The 19971-nt window shown below is 55.8% G+C and overlaps 3 protein-coding genes across 6 annotated transcripts in view; 2 read left to right on the forward strand and 1 right to left on the reverse strand.

Annotated features, from left to right (window-relative positions):
• Positions 1-5265, forward strand: part of GATAD2A (GATA zinc finger domain containing 2A) — a 98319-nt gene extending 93054 nt beyond the window's left edge. For all 4 annotated transcript variants that reach the window (XM_076001571.1, XM_012741418.3, XM_012741422.2 and 1 more), the window contains exons 10-13: positions 561-859; positions 1420-1494; positions 1779-1974; positions 3609-5265. In XM_076001571.1, the coding sequence (XP_075857686.1) occupies positions 561-859; positions 1420-1494; positions 1779-1974; positions 3609-3739 (701 nt within the window). In that variant the 3' untranslated portion in view covers positions 3740-5265. The remainder of the gene's footprint in view (positions 1-560; positions 860-1419; positions 1495-1778; positions 1975-3608) is intronic.
• A 4300-nt stretch (positions 5266-9565) lies between these two features.
• TSSK6 (testis specific serine kinase 6) lies at positions 9566-10632 on the reverse strand. The gene has a single exon (XM_012741423.3). The coding sequence runs from the start codon at positions 10606-10608 to the stop codon at positions 9787-9789; it is 822 nt and encodes a 273-aa protein (XP_012596877.1). The 5' UTR covers positions 10609-10632; the 3' UTR covers positions 9566-9786.
• Positions 10633-11409: 777 nt separating this feature from the next.
• Positions 11410-19658, forward strand: NDUFA13 (NADH:ubiquinone oxidoreductase subunit A13). The gene is made up of 5 exons (XM_012741426.3): positions 11410-11549; positions 17232-17310; positions 18847-18918; positions 19157-19226; positions 19470-19658. The coding sequence occupies exons 1-5, from the start codon at positions 11456-11458 to the stop codon at positions 19587-19589; spliced, it is 435 nt and encodes a 144-aa protein (XP_012596880.1). The 5' UTR covers positions 11410-11455; the 3' UTR covers positions 19590-19658.
• Positions 19659-19971: the final 313 nt, after the last annotated feature.

Genomic DNA, 19971 nt, shown 5'->3' on the forward strand with positions numbered 1-19971 from the left:
GTCTGTAATGACCAAGAGCAGTTATAGCCCCTGAGTGCCAAACACAAAAAAGGTGGGAACAAAATGCACACAGGTGTGTGCACCCCTTCTCAGGTGGGTACTTCCTGTGTACTTCCCAGTAAACCCTTGTGGCCGACCAGGGAGATACTGCGTTCTGTCCCTCAGATGATGGGACTGAGGCCCTACTGCTCACCTGGGCAGTGGGTGCAGCCTGGGACCTGCAGCCTTTGCCAGGGCCTGAGTCATTCCCTCCCACTGCCCGGTCATGTCCACAGGTCACTTGGTCTCTTGGCCTCAGTTTCCTCCTCAGGACATGGGGTGGGGGTGTCCCCTTAGAAGAGTGAATCAAGTACCTCAGCACCCACAAGGCACTCACTGGGTGATTGTTGTCCTTGTTGACTCATCCAATAGCTTGGGGACACGTCACCACGAGGCCTGGTGTGGCCCCAGCCTCCACCTAGGTGGACGCCTGTTGCGTGTGGACTGGGCAGGGGCGAACAGGGGCCGTGACTACAGTGCCCCGTCCCTCTGACATGAGCCGCCTGTGTGTCTCCTTGCAGCAGGCAGGATGTCGGCTGCTGTCGTGCTGTCCCGGGAGCCCTACATGTGCGCGCAGTGCAAGACGGACTTCACATGCCGCTGGCGGGAAGAGAAGGGCGGCGCCATCATGTGTGAGAACTGCATGACGACCAACCAGAAGAAGGCGCTCAAGGTGGAGCACACGAGCCGGCTGAAGGCCGCCTTCGTGAAGGCGCTGCAGCAGGAGCAGGAGATTGAGCAGCGGCTCCTGCAGCAGGGCACGGCCCCCTCGCAGGCCAAGGCCGAGCCCGCCGCCGCCCCGCACCCCGCGCTGAAGCAGGTGAGTGGGGCTGTCTCCTCAGCAGCACACTGTCCCTGGAAGGCAGGACGTTCTGATGTTCTGTCCCCCACCCGGGTGTTCATCGCCTGATTATTAGCTGCGAGTCTAAATTGCACTTAATGGTGGCGTTGGATGGCGAAAACACTAATTTGCAGTTTCTTTAGCTCGTGGAGCTTTTGCTCACAGCGTGCTGGCTGACGAGTACTGCTTGTCTGAAAGGACTTTTCCGAAAGCCACATTGAGATAACCAAAGGGGCGTTTGGAAGGAATGTTCTAGCTAAATTAAGGAGAGGAGCAAGTTTGAAATCAAGTTTTTTGGTGTTTCTTTTTTTTTCTTTTAAACTGCTTCTCACTCTGTAGACCTGAAGTTCCCTTTGGCAATTTTTTCCCCCTTGGACATTGTTTGCAATTCACTAAACATGTTTTCTCAAGATCCCCACCTGGCGTCCAGAGCCCTCGGGGGACGGGCCTGTCCTGTGGGGCTCACTTCCCGTCACCCTGGGTCCCCTGGGCTGGCTGGCCGACGGTGCTGACCTGGATTTCAACCCCCGTCTGTATAGGTCATAAAACCCCGGCGTAAGTTGGCGTTCCGCTCAGGAGAGGCCCGCGACTGGAGTAACGGGGCCGTGCTACAGGTCAGAACCGTGCTGGGCACCGGGAGCCTGGTGCCCCCACCGCAGCCGCGACCACACCAGTTGCCGACTGTCACACTGCCCATGTCTGTCTGTCTGTCTCTCTCTCTCCCCCTCCTCACTCCTCCTCCCCCCCTTGGTGTAACTTACCTATCTCCTGATTTTGGACTTTAGGGACCCCGTGTGGGTGGGAAGAGGTCAGCCAGAGCAAGGAGAGGCTGTGCGGAGCGTCTCCCCCATGGCTGCCCCTTCCCCCAGTGAGCCATCGCCCCCTCTCTCCACTGCAGGCCTCCAGCCAGCTGTCCCGGGGCTCAGCCACGACGCCCCGAGGCGTCCTACACACGTTCAGCCAGTCGCCCAAACTGCAGAACGCAGCCTCGGCCACAGCCCTGGTCAGCAGGACGGGCAGACATTCCGAGCGAGCCGTGGGCACCGGCAAGGGCAGCGCTGCCTCCAACTGGAAGAAGACGCAACTCAGCGCAGGTGGGTGGCCTGTGTGTGTGTGTGGGGGGGCCCTCGGGGGGGGGGCCCTCTTTATCTTAAACAAAGACCACTCGGGGTAAACACAAAGGGCACGCAGGGCCTGTCGCCCAGAATCCCTTCCTGAGAGCACCACCTCGGACTCTGGCGCTCTCTCTCCTGCTGCTGACCAGGACGCCCTGCTAATAGCCCTGAGCAGTTACTAACCACCGCACTGTTGCCACCCTCTGCACCCAGGCTCTTGGCCCTTGCCCCAAAACGTGGGGCAGACCTTATCCCACTGTCTGTCTGGGACGTGCTGGGCGCAAGGCAGAGCAAGAGCAAGGGTGGCGGGGGCCCAGGGCAGTGGCTGGGCTGTAACCAAGGTGGCCACCCGCCTCTCCAAGGAGACAGCATTTGAGGAGCAACCAGGGAGGTGAATACCCTCAAGCAGGCTCAGTCAGCTGAGGCCCCACTGTCATCGGCATTGTCCCCAAGGCCGCTTGTCCTGTTTTTTTTTAATTTTCTCATTTATGTTCTAACATTAGGACGAAAGTTAAATATTTCTTGTGTGCCAAAAACGAGAAAGCTGGGCATGAAGGGCCAAGTGTAGAAGATGGGAATCCTCTGGTAGAGGAAGTGAAGCATGCAACCATGTGTGTGTTTAGGGGTAAAGTTTGAAGGGGAATATGAAGGCATCAGTAGTTGCTGTGTCCAGTGGTCGGATTAGAGGGAAAAGTGTGATAGTTCAAAGCACCATTTCCCAAAAGAGTTCTGCCTGCACTCCCAATTATCTGGGGGTTTCTCACCTGTGCTTTGAGGGGAACACTGGGCAGGACCCAGTTGCCAAGTTTCTGGAGCTAGCCTGGGTGACAGAGGGAGACCTTGTCTCAAAAAAAAAAAAAGGGACTGTGTGTGGTGGCTCATGCCTGTAATCCTGGCACTCTGGCACTCTGGGAGGCCGAGGCAGGAGGATGGTTCAAGGTTAGGAGTTCGAAACCAGCTCTGAGCAAGAATGAGACCCTGTCTCTACTAAAAATAGAAATTAATTGGCCAATTAAAAAATAATATATATATATAAAAAATAAAATTGGCTGGGCATGGTGGCGTGTGCCTGTATAGTCCTAGCTGCTCGGGAGGCTGAAGCAGAAGGATTGCTTGAGTGCAGGAGTTTGAGGTTGCTGTGAGCTAGGCTGATGCCATAGCACTCTAGCCCAGGCAACAGAGCAAGACCCTGTCTCTGGAAAAAAAAAACACAAACATACATTCTTCTAATGGTTGCATAGTATTCCATCCTGCTTCATTGCCTGGAGAGACAGGGGCCTGGTTTTCCACTGCTCTAAACAGCACTGTGGCCAGCATCTTCATTTCTGTAGCACACGTAGCTGACTTGTCTCTGTCACCCCACAGGTGGGATTACCTCCCCTGGCAGAGCCTGGGAATGGCCTGAAGGCGATTGAGCTATTTCTTAAATTCTCATCGGTTCTGGGGCCTGGGATTCAAGACATTGACTGTTGACTTAGGGTCTGTGACTCTGTCCGTGGTCTTTGGTGTGTGTGTGGGTGCCAGGGTCTAGGTAGTAGCCTGTGCTCAGTTGCTGGGCATCTCCCCTGACTGGGGGGGCCTTTGTGTGGCCTGTCACTCTTACTTTGTTGTAGGTGGGACCCTTGCGTTTGTCAGTCCAAGCCTGGCAGTGCACAAGACCTCCTCGGCTGTGGACCGCCAGCGAGAGTACCTCCTCGACATGATCCCGCCACGCTCCATCCCTCAGTCAGCCACGTGGAAATAGTCAAGGCAGGCCCAGCGGAGGACAGGCTCCCTCCTCCCCCACCTGGCCCCTGGTCTAGAAGTTCACAGTGCTCCACCCTCCACTCTTTCGGGAAGACACCGCGCCGGCCCTAGAGGGCGCTGCAGAAGAGACCTGTATTCTTGGCTGCAAAGTCCTGGCGCAGTTGGGGGGCTGGTGCTGCCTCACAGGTGGACAAGGGTTGTGACTGGGGGACCTTTCCCGTGGCTCTCTTCCTTTCTCTCTTTGCCTTTAGTTTGCCCGACACCAGCAGAAAAAGTGGACCTCGGGGGCTGGTCCTGCTCCCGGCCCCTTCGTCCAGCCCCCAGCAGGCGCGGGGGGCTTACCCTGGACACTGTGACAAGCTCGGGTGAGGCTGGCGCCCAGGGCTTCTGAACTGAGCGGGGCATTTCCTGTTTTTGTTTTTCCCCTTCTTAGCCTCCCAATCTCTGACTGCCTTCCTCCACGGCAATCTATAGGTCGAAAGGTTGTTTTTTTTTTTGTTGTTGGTTTTTTTTAAAAAAATCGCCTCATAATGATGGAGTTAAAAGTAAACCGTGCAGACCCCAGGGTCCCTGTTGTACACGGCGTCGTCCCGCCAGCCCTGTGTCCTGGAGCCTGGGCCACTGATGGCACTGTGGCCCCGGCCGGGATGGGCAGCCCGCCCCAGTAACTGACAGACACAGGGACGGCCGACAGCCCTGGCTTGGGCCCAAAGCCTCTGTTGCTACTCATCCCGGAGACCCCGGGACCTCCCACGCTTAGCAGAAGAACAAACTGAAAGCCACATCCCACCGCGAGAACCAGGGATTCCAGAAGCGGTTAGCTGCCCACGGAGCTGGGCAGAGGGGGTCGAGTCGGCAGGGCAGCACTGCCCAGAAGCCTGAGCTAGAAGTTGGGGGGCTGGGCTGTTGTGGGGTTTTTTTGTTGTGGTGGTTTATTAAATTTTTTTCCTTTTCTTTTTATATTCATCTTGATGGACACAATCTTAAGCCACCCTGGCCTTGCTCCTGTCAGGTGAGCACACCCAGGTGTGTCCGGGTGGGGAGGCGCAGTCTAGGTGCGTGGTAGCTGCCCCCCAGACTCCAGGATTTCCGTTTGGGTCTAGTTTAGAACCTCTCCTTAGAGCTGGGGGTTGCTGTCAGGGTTTGCTTTCAGGTTTTTTTTTTAATTTTTGTTACTCCCTTTAGAGGCTACAGAAATGTTTTTTTAAAGAAGGATCAGGTCTGCTTTTAGTTTTATTTTTGTTTTTTTCCCCTCCCACTCTTTAAAAATCAGTTCCGGTGAGGAAAAGTGGAAGCCGTTGTGTGTCTACAGGCTTCAGGCAGGCACGAGGGTGTCCCTTGTCCACACATGCTGTGTGTCTCCATGAGGATGGGGGGTGTGTGCCACCAGTCCCCCATTCTGCTCCAGCCCTGGTTTTTCTATTGATGCAGTTAGGGACTTTAATTTAAAATCCTTCTTTGTAAGGCTGCTGCCTTCAAACAGAATTGCTACAACATTCTAATAAAGGCTCATTTAACCCCTTGCTCCTGTTGTGTGAATATCATCAGTCTGTAGACAGCATTTGTGACATGCAGTAGAAGGCCTAGTTTTGGAAAACATTCTCTAATTTTTTGTTGAGCAAAAAGCCCAAGGCTCTCACTGATTTTTGTTCTGAGTGCATAACTTAGATGGGCCGAAGGAGGCGAGGCGAGGGGAGGGGAGGGCAGCTTTCATTCCAAGATCCAGGGATTTGGGGGAACGGGGGGAAATCAATGTTTTTGTGGGGGCGGGGGGGAGGGCGTGTTTTTACACCAAAAAAATCAAGAGTATGCAAGCATTTCTATTCCTCACATTTTTCTGTGTGCCTGGCAAATAAATACCTGTCTTATACGACCTTGAGCTCTTAGCCCTCTCTGTTCAATAACACGGGCCAAATCTTCCAACTCCTTCCAGAAGGAGCGCCCGGGCTGGCTTCTTGCGGTTGAAAGCCCTCCCTGGCGAACAAACCTCAGTTCTATGCAGTGACTTGGGATCAGGGGTCCAGGCAGAAGTCACCTCTGCCTGCCCCAGTGTGAGGCGACTGGGTCTGTGACCAAAGGCCAATCAGAGCCGCACCCACAGGCCCCCAGCCTGGCGGCCGTTCCTCTGGGCCTGTGGCTGTCGGGCAGGCCTCACGAGTGCATCATGGACGGCTGCCCCTAAAAGGGACAGGGATGGCGGGGGCCCTGGCTTGGCTCTGCAGCCTCCAGCCCCACGTCCCCCAGGAATGAGGCATACTGTGATGTAAACACAGGTTTTCTTTTTTCTATGGGGCAAGAATGTGAGATGCCTTAATCTCCCCGTCATTTCCACTGTCTCAAATCCTACCCCATTTTTTTTCTTTCATTCCCCTTTTGCAGCGTAACTTCCATAATAAGCCCCAAGTGGGCCATTCTGTGATGAAACTTATGTTGTTACAGGTGAAGGCATTATTAAGTACCTCTCTGGGTGTGGGGTGCGGACAAGCCAGGAAAGGATATTTATGGATGTTAAGGGGGGGACGTTCTTACCAGCAGCAAAGCACACCCTCAGAACCAGATGCCGACATGCTGGGGTCCTGTTCTCCCTCCAGAGCCCTGCCAGGACCTGGCTTCTGTGAGCATGAGAATGTGTGAGTCCCTAGCCCTTCCAAACAGTGACGGTTGTTACTGTCACCTGTTAATCCGTGATGGGATCCCCCAACGGCATGGGGACACTCCCAGTGTGGCCACTCTGTGGTCTGGGGGGAGGGGCATCTCAGAGCTCACCCCTCCCGTTTGAGGGGATGGAGGACAGGCTTGAAATGGCCAGGTGTCCATGTGGGGCCACACACTGCTCTGGCCACCCTAACCTCATCCTAGGGGACTCCACAGTGGCGTCAGGAACGCCACCTGACCAGGTCCAGGGTTGCCCTTCTGGGGTGGGACAGGCAGCACCCAGAGCAGCTTCTGGTCCTATCTGTACTTCCAGGACCTCCGTGAAGCAAGAGCTTGCCCCGAGGCAGAGGGAGGGAAGTGATCATTGCAGCCCCGGAGCCCCACACCCCACTCTCCTATTGGACAGAGAGAGGGTCACAGGGAGTTTTCTATATAAACATTCTCATCTCGGGGGTGCCCAGAATGGAAAGGATGGTCCTTGCTGCTGCTCCATGGGGTTCTCAGGCTGCTGCATGTGACATTAGCCTACAGAACTTAGACTGGGCTTTTTTACACAGAACACCTGACAATTTTATAGTCCTTAGCAAAGTGTTATAGTTGGTTATACTAATGCAGGGTATTTGGGAAGGGGAGGGGTACGGGGGCAGGGAGGTTGTCACTTGTATTTATTGTGACTCTAAATCTTGGATAATAAAACAAATGTAAAAAAGAAAATGTTTGCCACCAGAAGTCCCGATAAACAAAGGCTGCCACCAGTGGCCACTGCTGTATCGTGAGGGAGTTTAGACTGACGGCTAATAAAGAAATGGATGCCATGTGGACTGGACTTTTCTTTTGTCCCCGGGGCCCCGGTTTTCCTGTATGGTTTTGTCACATCTTCAGGGGCAGCTTGGAGGGAAGATGGAGGGTGACGCTTTGTTAACGGGAAGCAAAGGATGGGCTGCACCTGCTTCTGGGCTTGGTTTGGAACTCACTTCCCTGGGGCTGGAGTCCCCTCTGCTCTGGGCCTCCATCAGAATCTGGGACTTTGTTGGGGGGTTGTGGGCCTCTTAGCCTTCACATGGGGGGCAGGGGGGTGTTCCTGGAGCAATTTTCAGTCTTGGCACCTCGGCCAGTGTCTTGGCTTCAGGATGTGGTATTACAGATACGAGTTCTAAGCACAGGTGGAGTCACCAGACTGGCTCCAAAATGAATGATTTCCTGGTGAAAATTTGTTTTCAGATATTGACAGTTTTTAACTTTGGGATCACTTTAGTGAATTCAGTGTACGTACTAAAACGTGACCCTGTTTTCCTAGTGCTTTTTGTTCTTGTTTTTGAGGCATCCCTGCCTCCCGCCTGGGGGTGACGCCCTCCCCACACCTAAGGTGTGCCTGGTCTCACTTCGGCAAGGCACACGGCTGGTAGAGGACATTTGCAGAAGTTGAACCCAAGCCTGTCGTGCCCCACCCTTGACATCCAGACTCGTGTCCCAGGCCCCAAGACTGGCCTTGAGAAATGTCCTCGGGGCCGTTTCTTCCTGGGTTTGGCTCCGGCAATCATCGTGTGTGCTTCCCTCCACCCAGGGTGGGGAGTGGGGAGCAGATCCAGGGGCCAGTCCTGGCGCGTGGTCTCAAGTAGCTTCTGCTGGAAATGAGACGGCTACCCTCATCCCTGAGACCTTGTCCCCTCTGAATTGAGCCTTGGGTCCATAGTCACAAGGCAGGGGGACTGCCTGGTCCCATCTGTTCCCACCCATTCATCGGTGGGCAGAAGGCATGTGCCATGCCCAGGGCCCTGGAAATGTGGCACCTTGTGAGGAGGGCAAGAAGGGAAAAAAGGTGTCAGGGAGGAGGTGACATTTTAAGCCAAGTCTGGAATGAAGAGAGGGGACAAGTGTAGGAGAGTGAGCGGCCTTGTGCAAAGGCTTGCAGGTGGGACCAAGCATGGCAGTGCCACTGACTTGGGACAGGGGAAGGAGGGAGGGTGAGGGTTTTATTCTAAGAGCCTTGGGAAGGCTCTGGGCTCAGCCCTCCAGTGACCCATGCCCTCTCCCAACTACCCCAGGATGGCTTCCTGCCCCCATTTTCCAGGTGGGGAGCTGAAGGCATGGCCCAGGTCAGGAGTGCTGCCCTTCTATTGTAAACCGGAGGGGTCAGGTTTTCTATAGTCCCCCCCACCATACACCTTTACCCCTCCACTTCCTCCTTCCCTGTCTCAGCAACAGGAGCTTGCCGGCCTTCAACACCAGCTCTGTTCTTTCTTGGAAACACTGGGAACGCTTTCCCTCTGCCATTTCCAATGGCTGATTCCTGCCGGGGCCCAGCTCAAATGTCTCAGCTTAAAAGTCCCTCCTTGGACGCCCCCCACCCCCACCTGGCATTTAGCACAACTTACGGTTATTTCCACATCATTCTTTCATTTCACTTGACTTTTCACTTGCCTCCTCCCTGAGGGCAGGGATGGGCCCAAGCCTCTTCACTGAGTTCCCGGGCCTGACACACAGCAGGTGCTCAAGAAATGCTTGAGTACATGAACAGAGGTCAGAATGCACCAGCTTGCGGGCTGACTCCTGGCCAACCCCGACTCTTCCCCCATACCCATACTCTGCCCCAGAGACAAGGGGCCGTCAGCAAGAAGGGCTTCCACCACCCTGACCCCACTTCAGCTAGATCTGGGTTCAAATCACAGCTGTGTCTTTGGGCAAGAGACATCCGTGTGCCTCAGTTTCCTCATCTATAAATGCTCAATGTATGTGGAGACAGGCAGGCCCTCCCCCCTCGCTGTTCTATCCTCAAACACTTGGGTGTGGCGGAGGGCAGTGCTGGGGTCCAGTTGCATCCCCATTCACAGTGCCATCACGACCCCGGGACACTAGGTCCGGGTTCGAATCCTCCCAACTCCCTAGAGTCCTGGAGCAAGAACCTCAACGTGCCTGACTCTAAAATGGGAGACACGCACCCGCCTTCCCCCCCACTCCATAAAAGGGAGCCACCGCTAGGGCCAGGTGCGAGGAAGAGCGAGTTTATTGCAGGTCCCAACGGGGAACCTGGCACCCACGGCTGGCTGGGGAGGGCCGCCCTCTGCGCACCTCCAGGCGGCCACCTCCCGCCGCGTGGCTGTCGCTCATTCCGCGCAGGCGCAATGCTTCCGTCTCCTCCCGAACCGCCCCTCCCGGGGTCTTCTCTCTGGGAATCGAGGTTGCGCATGCACCCTGCAGCTCGGGATTGCAGAGGAGGGTCCAGATTCTGAACCCGGGCAACTGCGGCCCCCGCCGCGGTGGGGGAGGGAAGGGGAAGGGCGCGTGCGCAGCAGCGCGCGGCAGCTTCGCGGGTTCCCCGAAGCCGCCTCTCGCGCGTGCGCCGTGCTGGCTCCGCGCCCGAGGCGGCGGGAATGGCGCGAGCCTGGGCTGCTAGCCCGAGTCTCCCGCGCGCAGCCAGCTGTTGCGCGTCACCTGGCCTGCCGAGGGCCTGGCCGACGGGCTGAACTGCAGCAGCTCGGCGATCAGGGCCTTGCAGCGCTCGGAGAGCTCTAAGCCGTCGGGGTAGAGGACCCCGCGCTTCTGGCGCCGGGGCAGGCCGGCGATGTCCGAATCGTCGAATGGCATGCACCCGGTGACCATGACGTAGAGCACGACGCCCAGGCTCCACACGTCATACTTTTTGGGGTCGTAGGGGATGCCCAGGAGCACCTCGGGCGACGCGTAGGCGGCCGAGCCGCAGTAGGTGGTGCTCAGGTCTGGGTAGCCGTGCGCTTGGCGGCCGAAGCCGAAGTCCGTGAGCTTGACGCGGCGCTCGTCAGGGCTCAGCAGCACGTTCTCGCACTTGAGGTCGCGGTGCACCAGGTGGTGATCGTGCAGGTAACGCACAGCGCCGGCGATCTGCGCGAACAGGTCCCGCGCCTGGGCCCCGGGGATGCGCCCGTTGCGCTGCACGGCCTGCAGCAGGTCGGTGGCGGCGGCCTCCATCACGATGTACAGCTTCCCGTTGCACACCTCGATGAACTCGAAGACGTGCACGATGTGCGGGTGCCGCACGCCCCGCAGGATGGACAGTTCACGGGGCAGGAACTTGTTCACGAAGTCCGGCGGCGCGCGCCGCCTGTCCACCACCTTGATGGCCACCGTGCCTTTGTACTTCTTGGACGTGGCCACCTTCACCTTGGAGTAGCTGCCCTCTCCGATCGTGCGGCCCAGCTTATAGCCGAGTTCGCTCAGGAGTTTGTCGCCCGACATGGTGGCGCCTGGGGCGCGCGGGGAGCAGGAGGCGGCTGCTGTCGGGGGGCGGCCGGACTCCGATCTCGGGCCTAACCCATGGCGCTTGGCACCTGCACACCCGCACCCCCATGTGCCCACTCCCGGGCCCCCGCCGCTGCGGCGCCTTTTATTACCTCGGTAACAATTTCTGCCTTGTGAAGTGACCGTGGGCGTCACTCAGCGTCGGGGTGGGGGTCCCCTAGGCTCCCCAAGCCCCTCCAAGCCCCTCGTGCTTTGTGACTCATAATCGCCCTGAATGGTCAGTTCCCGATGAGAGGCCATTAGCCAGGGGCACCGACCACCACAGGGGAGCACAATCCGTTCCGGGATTGGGGCGCCTCCTCGTGAGTCCGAATTGGAGCAGCAGCTGCCCCTCCACTTCAAATACCCAGCCCTTGACTATGTGGAGCCCCGGGCTTCCCGCAGAGTCCCCCAGGGTGGGGGGCGAAAAACGGGAGAAGGGGACGTAACTGCGAGATCTGGCTTCCTTGGAGCTCTGGGTTTACGGCTGCCTCGTGCATCACCCCTGAGGGAAGGTGACCACAAGGCCTTTCAGCGCAAGGACCAGGGCGCCCCTGCGACTGAGTCATGCCCTATCTGGGAGAGTAGGAAATAAGGACTCTTCGGCCGCAGCCCGGCCGCGCAGTCGGACTCAGGCCGGGCCACCCGAGCTCTCCCCCGCCGTCGGGTGGTCACACCAGCGCCCCCCAGGTTCCCAGCGAAGGGAGACCTTCGTCGGTGCTTCCGCCACACTTATCATGGCGGCGGCGGCCGTCTGCGTTTACGTCACTTCCTTCCGCACCCGGAAGTGTGGGGTCTTGCGAGCATGGCGGCGTCGAAGGTGAAGCAGGACATGCCCCCTCCGGGGGGCTATGGCCCTATCGACTACAAGCGGAACCTGCCCCGTCGAGGACTGTCTGGTCAGTACCGCCCTGCGCCGGAGTCTCAGGGTCTGGGGCCCTCGGGGCGCTGCGACGGGGGCGGGGCGACGGGGACGCGAGCGGGCCTCAGTTTCTCCTGCCGTGTGACAGGAGGCGAAGCCCCGGGATCCCCGATAAGCTTCAGTGATAACTGTAAGGATAACGGCAATTTGGCAAGCGCTTACTAAGCTCTTTCCTCCCTGTTCGTAACAGCCCAGGAGGGAGGTCCCGTTAATTATTCCCATTTTCCAGTGGGTTAAAATGAGGTTAGCAGAGCACGCGACCTAGCCCTCAGCCACCCTTGCATTTCACAGGTGGGGAAACTGAGGCCCGAGAGAGACTGCGACTCCCCCATAGTCTCCCAGGGCAAGGCTGAGGCTGAAACCTGAATCCGGAGGGAATTTATAAGGTGTTCTTTGCGGTGGCTTCTCGCTGGCAGCCCCCACATCAGGGTGCCCCAGTAATTCGTATTCTTAAGGTTTTCAGATGTTTTAAGAAACATTTTAAATGTTGTTATTGGATTCGTCACAGAAAAAAATGTAAAAGATGACATAAAAGGCGCGCCCCTGCTCAGCATCCAGGGTTAACAGAAAAATACAAAATTTAAAACGTAATTTAAGGGTGAATACATTTGCCTTAATTCATCCGAACTTAACATTTAAAACCTGTGCATGTTATGCAAGTTATTTTCTAATTTTAAAAAAAAAACAACATTCAACATATGAATTATGGGGAAATGATAAAAAAAGAAAAAAATTAAAATAAAATATATAAATTTAAAAGACAAAAAACAACAACAATAAAAGTGCATGGTAAATGAAAAATGTAATAATTCAGGCAGTAGAAAAATCACGGTCAGGTGAAAACTCACATCCTCCCCACCCACTTCTTGGCTTTCTTGGATCCCAGAACTGAGATTGGCAGACTTTTTCTGTGAAGGGCCAGATAAATATTTTAGGCTTTGCAGGTCAGAAGGTCTCTGACAACGGTTTATGTAAACGTATGCTTGGCCTTAGGGCCATACACAAACAGGCTTCAGGCTAGATTTGGCCCAGGAGCCCTTGACTCCTGTCCTAGGACACATTGGAGGAATGTGTTCTGAGTGTCCTCATTTTTTCTTGAGGTATAACTTAACACCTGGGCAAGCACACCCCTAAAGGTGTGCACCTGTATGATCTGCAACTACATCAGGCAGGGCAATCCCAGCCCTGGGGGTCCCCTGGGCTTTCCCCCTTGCAGCATTTTTCAATTTATTTTTTTATTTTTATTTTTTTTTTTTTGAGACAGAGTCTCACTTTGTTGCCTAGGCTAGAGTGAGTGCCGTGGCGTCAGCCTAGCTCACAGCAACCTCAGACTCCTGGGCTCAAGCGATCCTTCTGTCTCAGCCTCCCAAGTAGCTGGGACTACAGGCATGCGCCACCACGCCCGGCTAATTTTTTCTATATATATTAGTTGGCCAATTAGTTTCTTTCTATTTATAGTAGAGACGGGGTCTCGCTCTTGCTCAGGCTGGTTTTGAACTCCCGACCTCGAGCAATCCGCCCGCCTCGGCCTCCCAGAGAGCTAGGATTACAGGCGTGAGCCACCGCGCCCGGCCTCAATTTATTTTTTAAAGGCAATGTCTCACTCTGTCACCCAGGGGCACTCTGGAGTCAGGGGCAGGATCATAGCTGACTGTAACCTCGAACTCCTGGGTTCAAGCGATCCTTCCTGCCCCATCCTTCTGAGTACCTGGGACCATAGGTGTGCACCAACATGTCCAGCTAATAATTTTTTTTTGTAGAGAGGAGGTCTTGCTATGTTGCCCAGGCTGGTGTTTTTTTGGTTTGTTTTTATTTTTGTTTTTTGAGACAGTCTCACTCTGTCACCATAGCTAGAGTGCAGTGGCATCATCCTAGCTCATTGCAACCTCAAACTCCTGGGCTCAAGTGATCCTCTTGCCTCAGCCTCCCAAGTAGCTGGGGCTAATATTTCTATTTTTTAAATAGAGATGGGGATCTTGCTCTTGCTCTGGGTGGTCTCAAGCAATCCTCCCATCTCAGCCTCCCAGAGTGCTAGGGATTACCTGTATCTGATACCACACCCAGCCCTCAGGCAGGTCTTGACCTCTTGAACTCAAGGGATCTTCCCCCTTCCCAAAGTACTGCCCTTACAGGCTTGAGCCACCAGGCCTGGGTCCTGCCTTTAAGTAACAAACATGCCTTTTTTTTTTTTTTTTTTTTTGAGTTAGAGTCTCACTCTGTTGCCCAGACTAGAGTGCTGTGGCACCAACCTAGCTCACAGCAACCTCAAACTCCTGGGCTCAAGCAGTCCTTCTGCCTCAGCCTCCCAAGTAGCTGGGACTACAGGCATGTGCCATCATGCCCGACTAATTTTTTCTTTGTATATATATTTTTAGTTGGTCAATGAATTTCTTTCTATTTTTAGTAGAGACAGGGGTCCCGCTCTTGTTCAGACTGGTTTTGAACTCCTGACCTTGAGCAATATGCCCACCTCGGCCTCCCAGAGTGCTAGGGTGATAGGCGTGAGTTGCCTGGCCCCAAGCATGCCTTTTACACCAGTCTTGTTCTAACTCATGACACCGCAGTGTCCCCCTTTGCTGGGCACTGCACTAAAGACCACTGCCTGGGGTTGGGTCTCCTAAAGGCACCCCCTTTTCACAGACTTCAGTTGTAGCCCATACAAACCCACCCTAGTCGTTCCTGACTGCAGAGGGGTGAGTTGTCTTTGTTTATGTCCCTGCATTTCTTGTTGAGTGAGCATGTGGCACCAGGCCCTATCCCCAGGAGCTCACAGCCCAGCTGAGGAGATGAGGCACATCATGCTAGCATGTCTAGTTGTAGTAGGCCTGTGGTAACGGGCCTGCTTAAACCAGGGTGTGCCAGGAGGACCTCTGTGAGACGTAGCCTGCTATGCAGAGGGAATAGCAAGCGCAAAGGCCCTGTGCTCCACCCTCACTGCCCTCATCCTTTGCCTTACAGCCGCTTGAGTCCTGGGTCAGTGGCCCTCCCCCATCAGACATACCTTCCCCTGCTCCTGTCCAAGGCCCAGTGGCCCCAAGCCTGGCACCCACTCCCCTCTCTCTGCCTGGACTATTCACTCACTGCCAGCATCCTAGAGCACACCAGGCTGGCTCAGGCCACTTTTAATCCAGCTGCTCCTGAAATGACTTTCCCCCCACTTCCTCAGCACACCCCACTCTCCTCTCTCCACTTCCTCCTGAGCCCGGCAGGTAGCCCTTTCCTTTATATCTTGTGTCTTTATTCTAGAGACTCACATACCGTACCATACCATACTGCTCACCCATTTAAAGTGTGTTGGGGCTGGGCGCGGTGGCTCACGCTTGCAATCCCAACACTCTGGGAGGCTGAGGCAGGAGGATGCTTAGTTGCAGCTACTCGGGAGGGCCGGGAGTCCGGGGCTGCAGTGAGCTACGATCAGGCCACTGCACTTTAGCCGAGGCGACAGAGAGACAAAAATAAACTTGTTTCTTTATTCAGGTCCTGCAGATTTTTTCTTGTGTCACATTAAAGAAATTTTCTTCTTTTCTGGTTCCAAAACTAGCTCCTGACCCAAGGCTTCATTTTGCTTAAATTACTGTAATAACTCCATAGCATCTTTTCAACATGTTTCTTTGTCATCTATATATCTGTCTTGGAGAAATGTCTATTCAATCCTTTATACATTTTTTAGTTGGGCTTTTTTTTTTATTACTGAATTGTAAGAGTGTATATTGCATGCCATTCCCTTAGTAGATAAATGATTTGCAAATACCTGCTCCCAGTCTGTGGGTTTTCAGCTAATTGATGGTACCATTTGCAACAGAAAAGTTTTTAATTTCCACGAAGTCCAGTTTATCTCTTTTTCCTTTTGTTCCTTGTGCCTCTGGAGTGTCATATCCTAGAAACCGTTGCCTCATCCGAGGTCACAGTGACTGTTATGTTTTCTCTAAGAGTGTTACAGTTTTACCTCTTACTCTTACGTCTTTGACCCACTTAGAGTTCACTTTTGTGTATGGGATAAGGAAGGTTCACAGGTCGGTTGTTTGCATTTGGCTGTCCAGTTGTCCCGTCTGTTGAAAAGACTATTTTCCCTGCATTGAATTGTCCCATCCGAAATCAATCGACCATGAATACGAGGGCTTCTTTCTGGCCGTCAGTTCTGTTCCATTGGCAAGCATGCCTGCGCCGGTGCCACGCTGTCTTGTACACACAGCTGTGTGATGAGTTTTGAAATGGTGAAGTGCGAATCCTCCAACTTTGTTTTCCAAGTTGTTTGAGCTATTCTGGTCCCTTTCATTTCCATACGAATCTCACAACCTGCTTGTCAATTTCTGTGAGAGAAAGAGGGGAGAAAAGGCTGCGATTTGGGTGGGGGTTGCACCCCGAATCTACATCGGTTTGGGGACGGTTTGGGGACGTTGCCATCTGCACAGTGCTGAGTGTTCCGATCACGGACACGGGACGTGTTTCCGTGTATCTAGGTCTCTGAGAATGACCCCCACGCCGTTTTCTGCGTGCCTCTCCCCACCTCCCCAGCCAGACTGACAGCTCCTGAGACACAGACCCGGGTTCTCTGAGGCTGTTGAAAAGAATGAGGCTGCTCTGGCAAAAAGTCCCAGCTAGTGACGAGCAGGCTAGTATCTGGCGCAGGCGGCCAGCTGGGAGCAGGTCCTGGGCACCCCCTGCCCCAGGCCTCTCTGGAGAGGTTGTGCCTCTGAGCCTGGACCCAGGGCACCCCCACTGTCCCACCCCCAGCCCCCATGACTCAGAGATGTCTGCCCCTGAGCTCCTGTTTTTAACATGTTGAATTCAGTGGGTAAAAAAGTTGAGCCAGTGCCTCATTTATCTCTGGATCTAGTAGAGGTGCTGGGCCAGCCCTGTGCGGGAGCTGGGTAAAGAAGGAAGAGCAGGCGGGGACACTGGCAGCCCCGTGGGCACAGAGCAGAGCCCAGGGATGGCCACACACCCACCACCCACTGGTCATTTACTGGTGTTAACTGGAAGCCAGCCTGTCTGAGCTTGTTGATTCCTCCTGGCAACCAGGAGGCTCATCCAGAGAAAAAACTGAGACTCAAAAGATTTGGGGGGTGTGGGACGGACCTGGGAGCCAGACCTCAGGTGGCCAAGGCCTCCCCGGAAGCCCCCAGTGGGCCCTCAGCCTGTCAGTTAGGATTACAGCGGGCTTCCGCTGGTGCTCAGTAAATATTCATGGTGGCTTCTGTCCCCCCAACGGGGTGCAGGGCAGGGGGCTTGGCCCCGCAGGGCCAGGAGGTGGCAGTGCCACCCTTGGAGCCCAGGGGGTGGCTGGGTAGCTCTTAAAGGGCACTGCCTGTCTTTGGCAGCCACGTGCAGCCCCCTGTGGGCAGCCGGGAGCCACCCTTCCAGATGGGGACCCCTGATGACCGGGGTCCAAACAACCTTCTCTGCAGTGGCAGAGCCGGGGCCGCCCAACCACTAACATCCATACCCTTGGTCCTTTGCAGCCCCTGCCTGGCCTGTACTTTCCGGAAGGCCCGGCACAGGGGCATAGGTGTCGCACTTCAGGCAGAGAAAAGCTGCCAGTGTCCCCTGACTGCAGAGCAGGTGACAGCAGCAGTGGCAGCTGGGAGCTGCTGATGGGGGTGTCCCAGGGAGGGACCCCTGTCCTCGGTGCTGAACGGATGCCTCCATCTCTCTGCAGGCTACAGCATGCTGGCCATAGGCATCGGGACGTTGCTCTTCGGGTACTGGAGCATCACGAAGTGGAATCGCGAGCGCAGGTAGGGTGCCCGGGTGGGGCACTGTGGGAAAAGTGCCCCCGTGTCAGGTTGCCAGAGGGACCCCGGCGTACGTTGCAGCGGTGCTGCCCGTGTTGGAGAGGGTGGGGAGGTCCCCCTTGGCCTTGGCCGTGCAGTTTCAGACCTCAGGAAGTGCAGGCTCTGACCCAGCACTTGCACTTTACCCTCAAGAAATGTCCAGCGGGCTGGGCGCAGTCTGTGCCAGCTACTCAGGAGGCTGAGACAGGAGGATCCCCTGAGCCCAGGAGTTGGAGGTTGCTGTGAGCTAGGCTGACGCCATGGCACTCTGGTCCGGGTGACAGAGTGAGACTCTGTCTCAACCAAAAGATAAAAATAAAAAAGAAATGTCCAGTGAGCTGACCAGCCCAAGCAACATAGCAAGACCCTATCTCTATAAAAAAATTTAAAAATTAGCCAGTAGTCACTGCGCCTGTAGTCCCAGCTACTCGGGGAGCTGAAACAAGAGGATCACTTGAGTCCAAGAGACTGCAGTGAGCTATGATTGGGCCACTGCATCCAGCCTGGGCAATAGAACAAGACCCTGTAAGGGCTTAGAAATCAGACCACATGAGGCGGTGGCTATGCAGGGCCAGAGAGACTAAGGCCAGGCACCCCCTCCCCGTCCTTGTGTCATAGGCAAGAAGACAGGCCAAGGCCAGGCGTGGTGACTCACGCCTGTAATCCCAGCACTCTGGGAGGCCAAGGAAGGAGGATCACTCAAGGTCAGGAGTTCGAAACCAGCCTGAGCAAGAGTGAGACCCCATCTATACTAAAAAATAGAAAGAAATTAATTGGCCAGCTAAAAATATATAGAAAAAATTAGCTGGGCGTGGTGGCGCATGCCTGTGGTCCCAGCTACTCGGGAGGCTGAGGCAGGAGGATCACTTGAGCCCAGGACTTTGAGGTTGCTGTGACTGAGGCTGACACCATGGCACTCTAGCCTGGGCAACAGAGTTGTGGAGACTCTGTCTCCACAAAAGAAAAAAAAAAAAGACAGGCCAGAGCCCACTCTTGGGACCGCATCACTGGATGCTGCCTCCCCAACCCCGCCCCCCTCCCCCTGCCAGGCCCCTGCAGCACAAATGGGGCTGGGGCTTGTTGCAGGGAACTTGGAAACTGCCAGAAAGCAGGGAGAAGACAGGAATGGTGCGGCCTGCCCTGGCCTCCCGCCCTGTGGTTATTTTGAGATGAAGGGGACGTGGTTTTGTAAGGCCCAGAGCCCGTGATGAGTCCCCACCCCCTTCACTGCAATCACCAGGCAGGCCTATTTTTAGGATAAAAAAGTTTTTAATCGCAAAGAAAGTGTGAAGCCAACAGTCTTGTGGGCAGTCGCCTGCACAGCTGCCCGCCCCACCCGCACGCTGGCCTGCCTCCCAGGCTCCACACCCTGGCTCCCCCCAGCTCCTCGCCTCTCCCCTCACCCCTTTCCCACGCAGCACCCGGGATGTCTGAGGGCCAGTCCTCTATGCCTCCTTCCCGCCCTGGTCTGACCCAAGTGTGGGTTTTGGGGTTTCGCAGGCGCCTGCTGATCGAGGACTTGGAGGCCCGCATCGCGCTGTTGCCCCTGCTCCAGGCGGAGTCGGACCGGAGGTAGGGCACCTCCGCCAGGGCCCGGAGGTCTCGGACCGAAGGCCCCAGCCTGCAGTGGCGGGGAACCGGAAGGCTTCCTGGAGGAAAGGGCATTAGGGCTGGGGCAGGAGAAAGGGTAGAGTTTGCTAGGGGGAGGAAAGGAAGATAGGGGGACTTGGAGATGGGTAGCTGGCAGGTGTGCTCAGGAGGGCCCCTTCCAGGTCCTCACCCACTTCCGCCACTGTCCACACTCCTGCAGGGTCTTGCAGATGCTTCGGGAGAACCTGGAGGAGGAAGCCATCATCATGAAGGATGTGCCCGATTGGAAGGTAGGTCCCCGGTTGGGGGGCAGGGGTCCTAGCCACTGCAGAAACGGAGCCGGGAGGGTTCACACAGCCTCTCACGGAAAACCAGGGACCGAGGGGTGGTGGCTGCCAGGTCCAAGGCGGGGAAGGGCGCGCAGAGCTCCTGGCCCACACACAGGGGCCACTGGTCCTAGGTGTGTGGGGGGGTGTCCCAGCAGGCCACGTGGGAGCGGCTGTGCCCACACCCATACCCTACTGTCCCCACAGGTGGGTGAGTCCGTGTTCCACACAACACGCTGGGTGACCCCCATGGTGGGCGAACTGTACGGGCTGCGCACCATGGAGGAGATTCTCAACGCCAACTACGGCTTCATGGGTCACACGTAGGGCCTGTGCCGGATGGCCTGGAGCCCCGCCCCTCCGCACTGGGAGAGAATAAATACTCTGAAGACCCTGCCTGCCTGTGTCCTGGAGCGGGGTGGGGGGAAGGGACGGCCGGCTTGGCACCACCGGGTCACACGTGGCGCAGGGTCACACTTGGCAGAAGATGCGATGCGGGATGACCTCAAAACACCCATGGGCTGTCCCTGGATCTGCCACCAGCCTTGGCTTCAGCTCCCAGATATACCCGGATTTTTATACCTCCTTGACTGAAGCCTGCCTGTCGGAGCCCACTCGCCGGGGTCAGCCCTGGATGGACCGCCTCCGCGGGGCCCGGGGTTGGGGAGCCCTGGAGGGGTTGGCTGCGGAGGGCGTCCCTTGCTCTCAG

The sequence above is a fragment of the Microcebus murinus genome, chromosome 4, assembly GCF_040939455.1.
Source record: "Microcebus murinus isolate Inina chromosome 4, M.murinus_Inina_mat1.0, whole genome shotgun sequence".
In the NCBI taxonomy this organism is placed as follows: Eukaryota; Metazoa; Chordata; class Mammalia; order Primates; family Cheirogaleidae; genus Microcebus; species Microcebus murinus.

What these genes read in the sequence shown, in the direction of transcription:
- TSSK6 (XM_012741423.3), bottom strand. Translation starts at nt 10,608, where the DNA reads ATGTCGGGCGACAAACTCCTGAGCGAACTCGGCTATAAGCTGGGCCGC.
- NDUFA13 (XM_012741426.3), top strand. Translation starts at nt 11,456, where the DNA reads ATGGCGGCGTCGAAGGTGAAGCAGGACATGCCCCCTCCGGGGGGCTAT. An exon ending in GCCCCGTCGAGGACTGTCTG is followed by an intron (nt 11,550 to 17,231) that starts GTCAGTACCGCC and finishes ATCTCTCTGCAG; the next exon opens with GCTACAGCATGCTGGCCATA. An exon ending in AAGTGGAATCGCGAGCGCAG is followed by an intron (nt 17,311 to 18,846) that starts GTAGGGTGCCCG and finishes GGGGTTTCGCAG; the next exon opens with GCGCCTGCTGATCGAGGACT.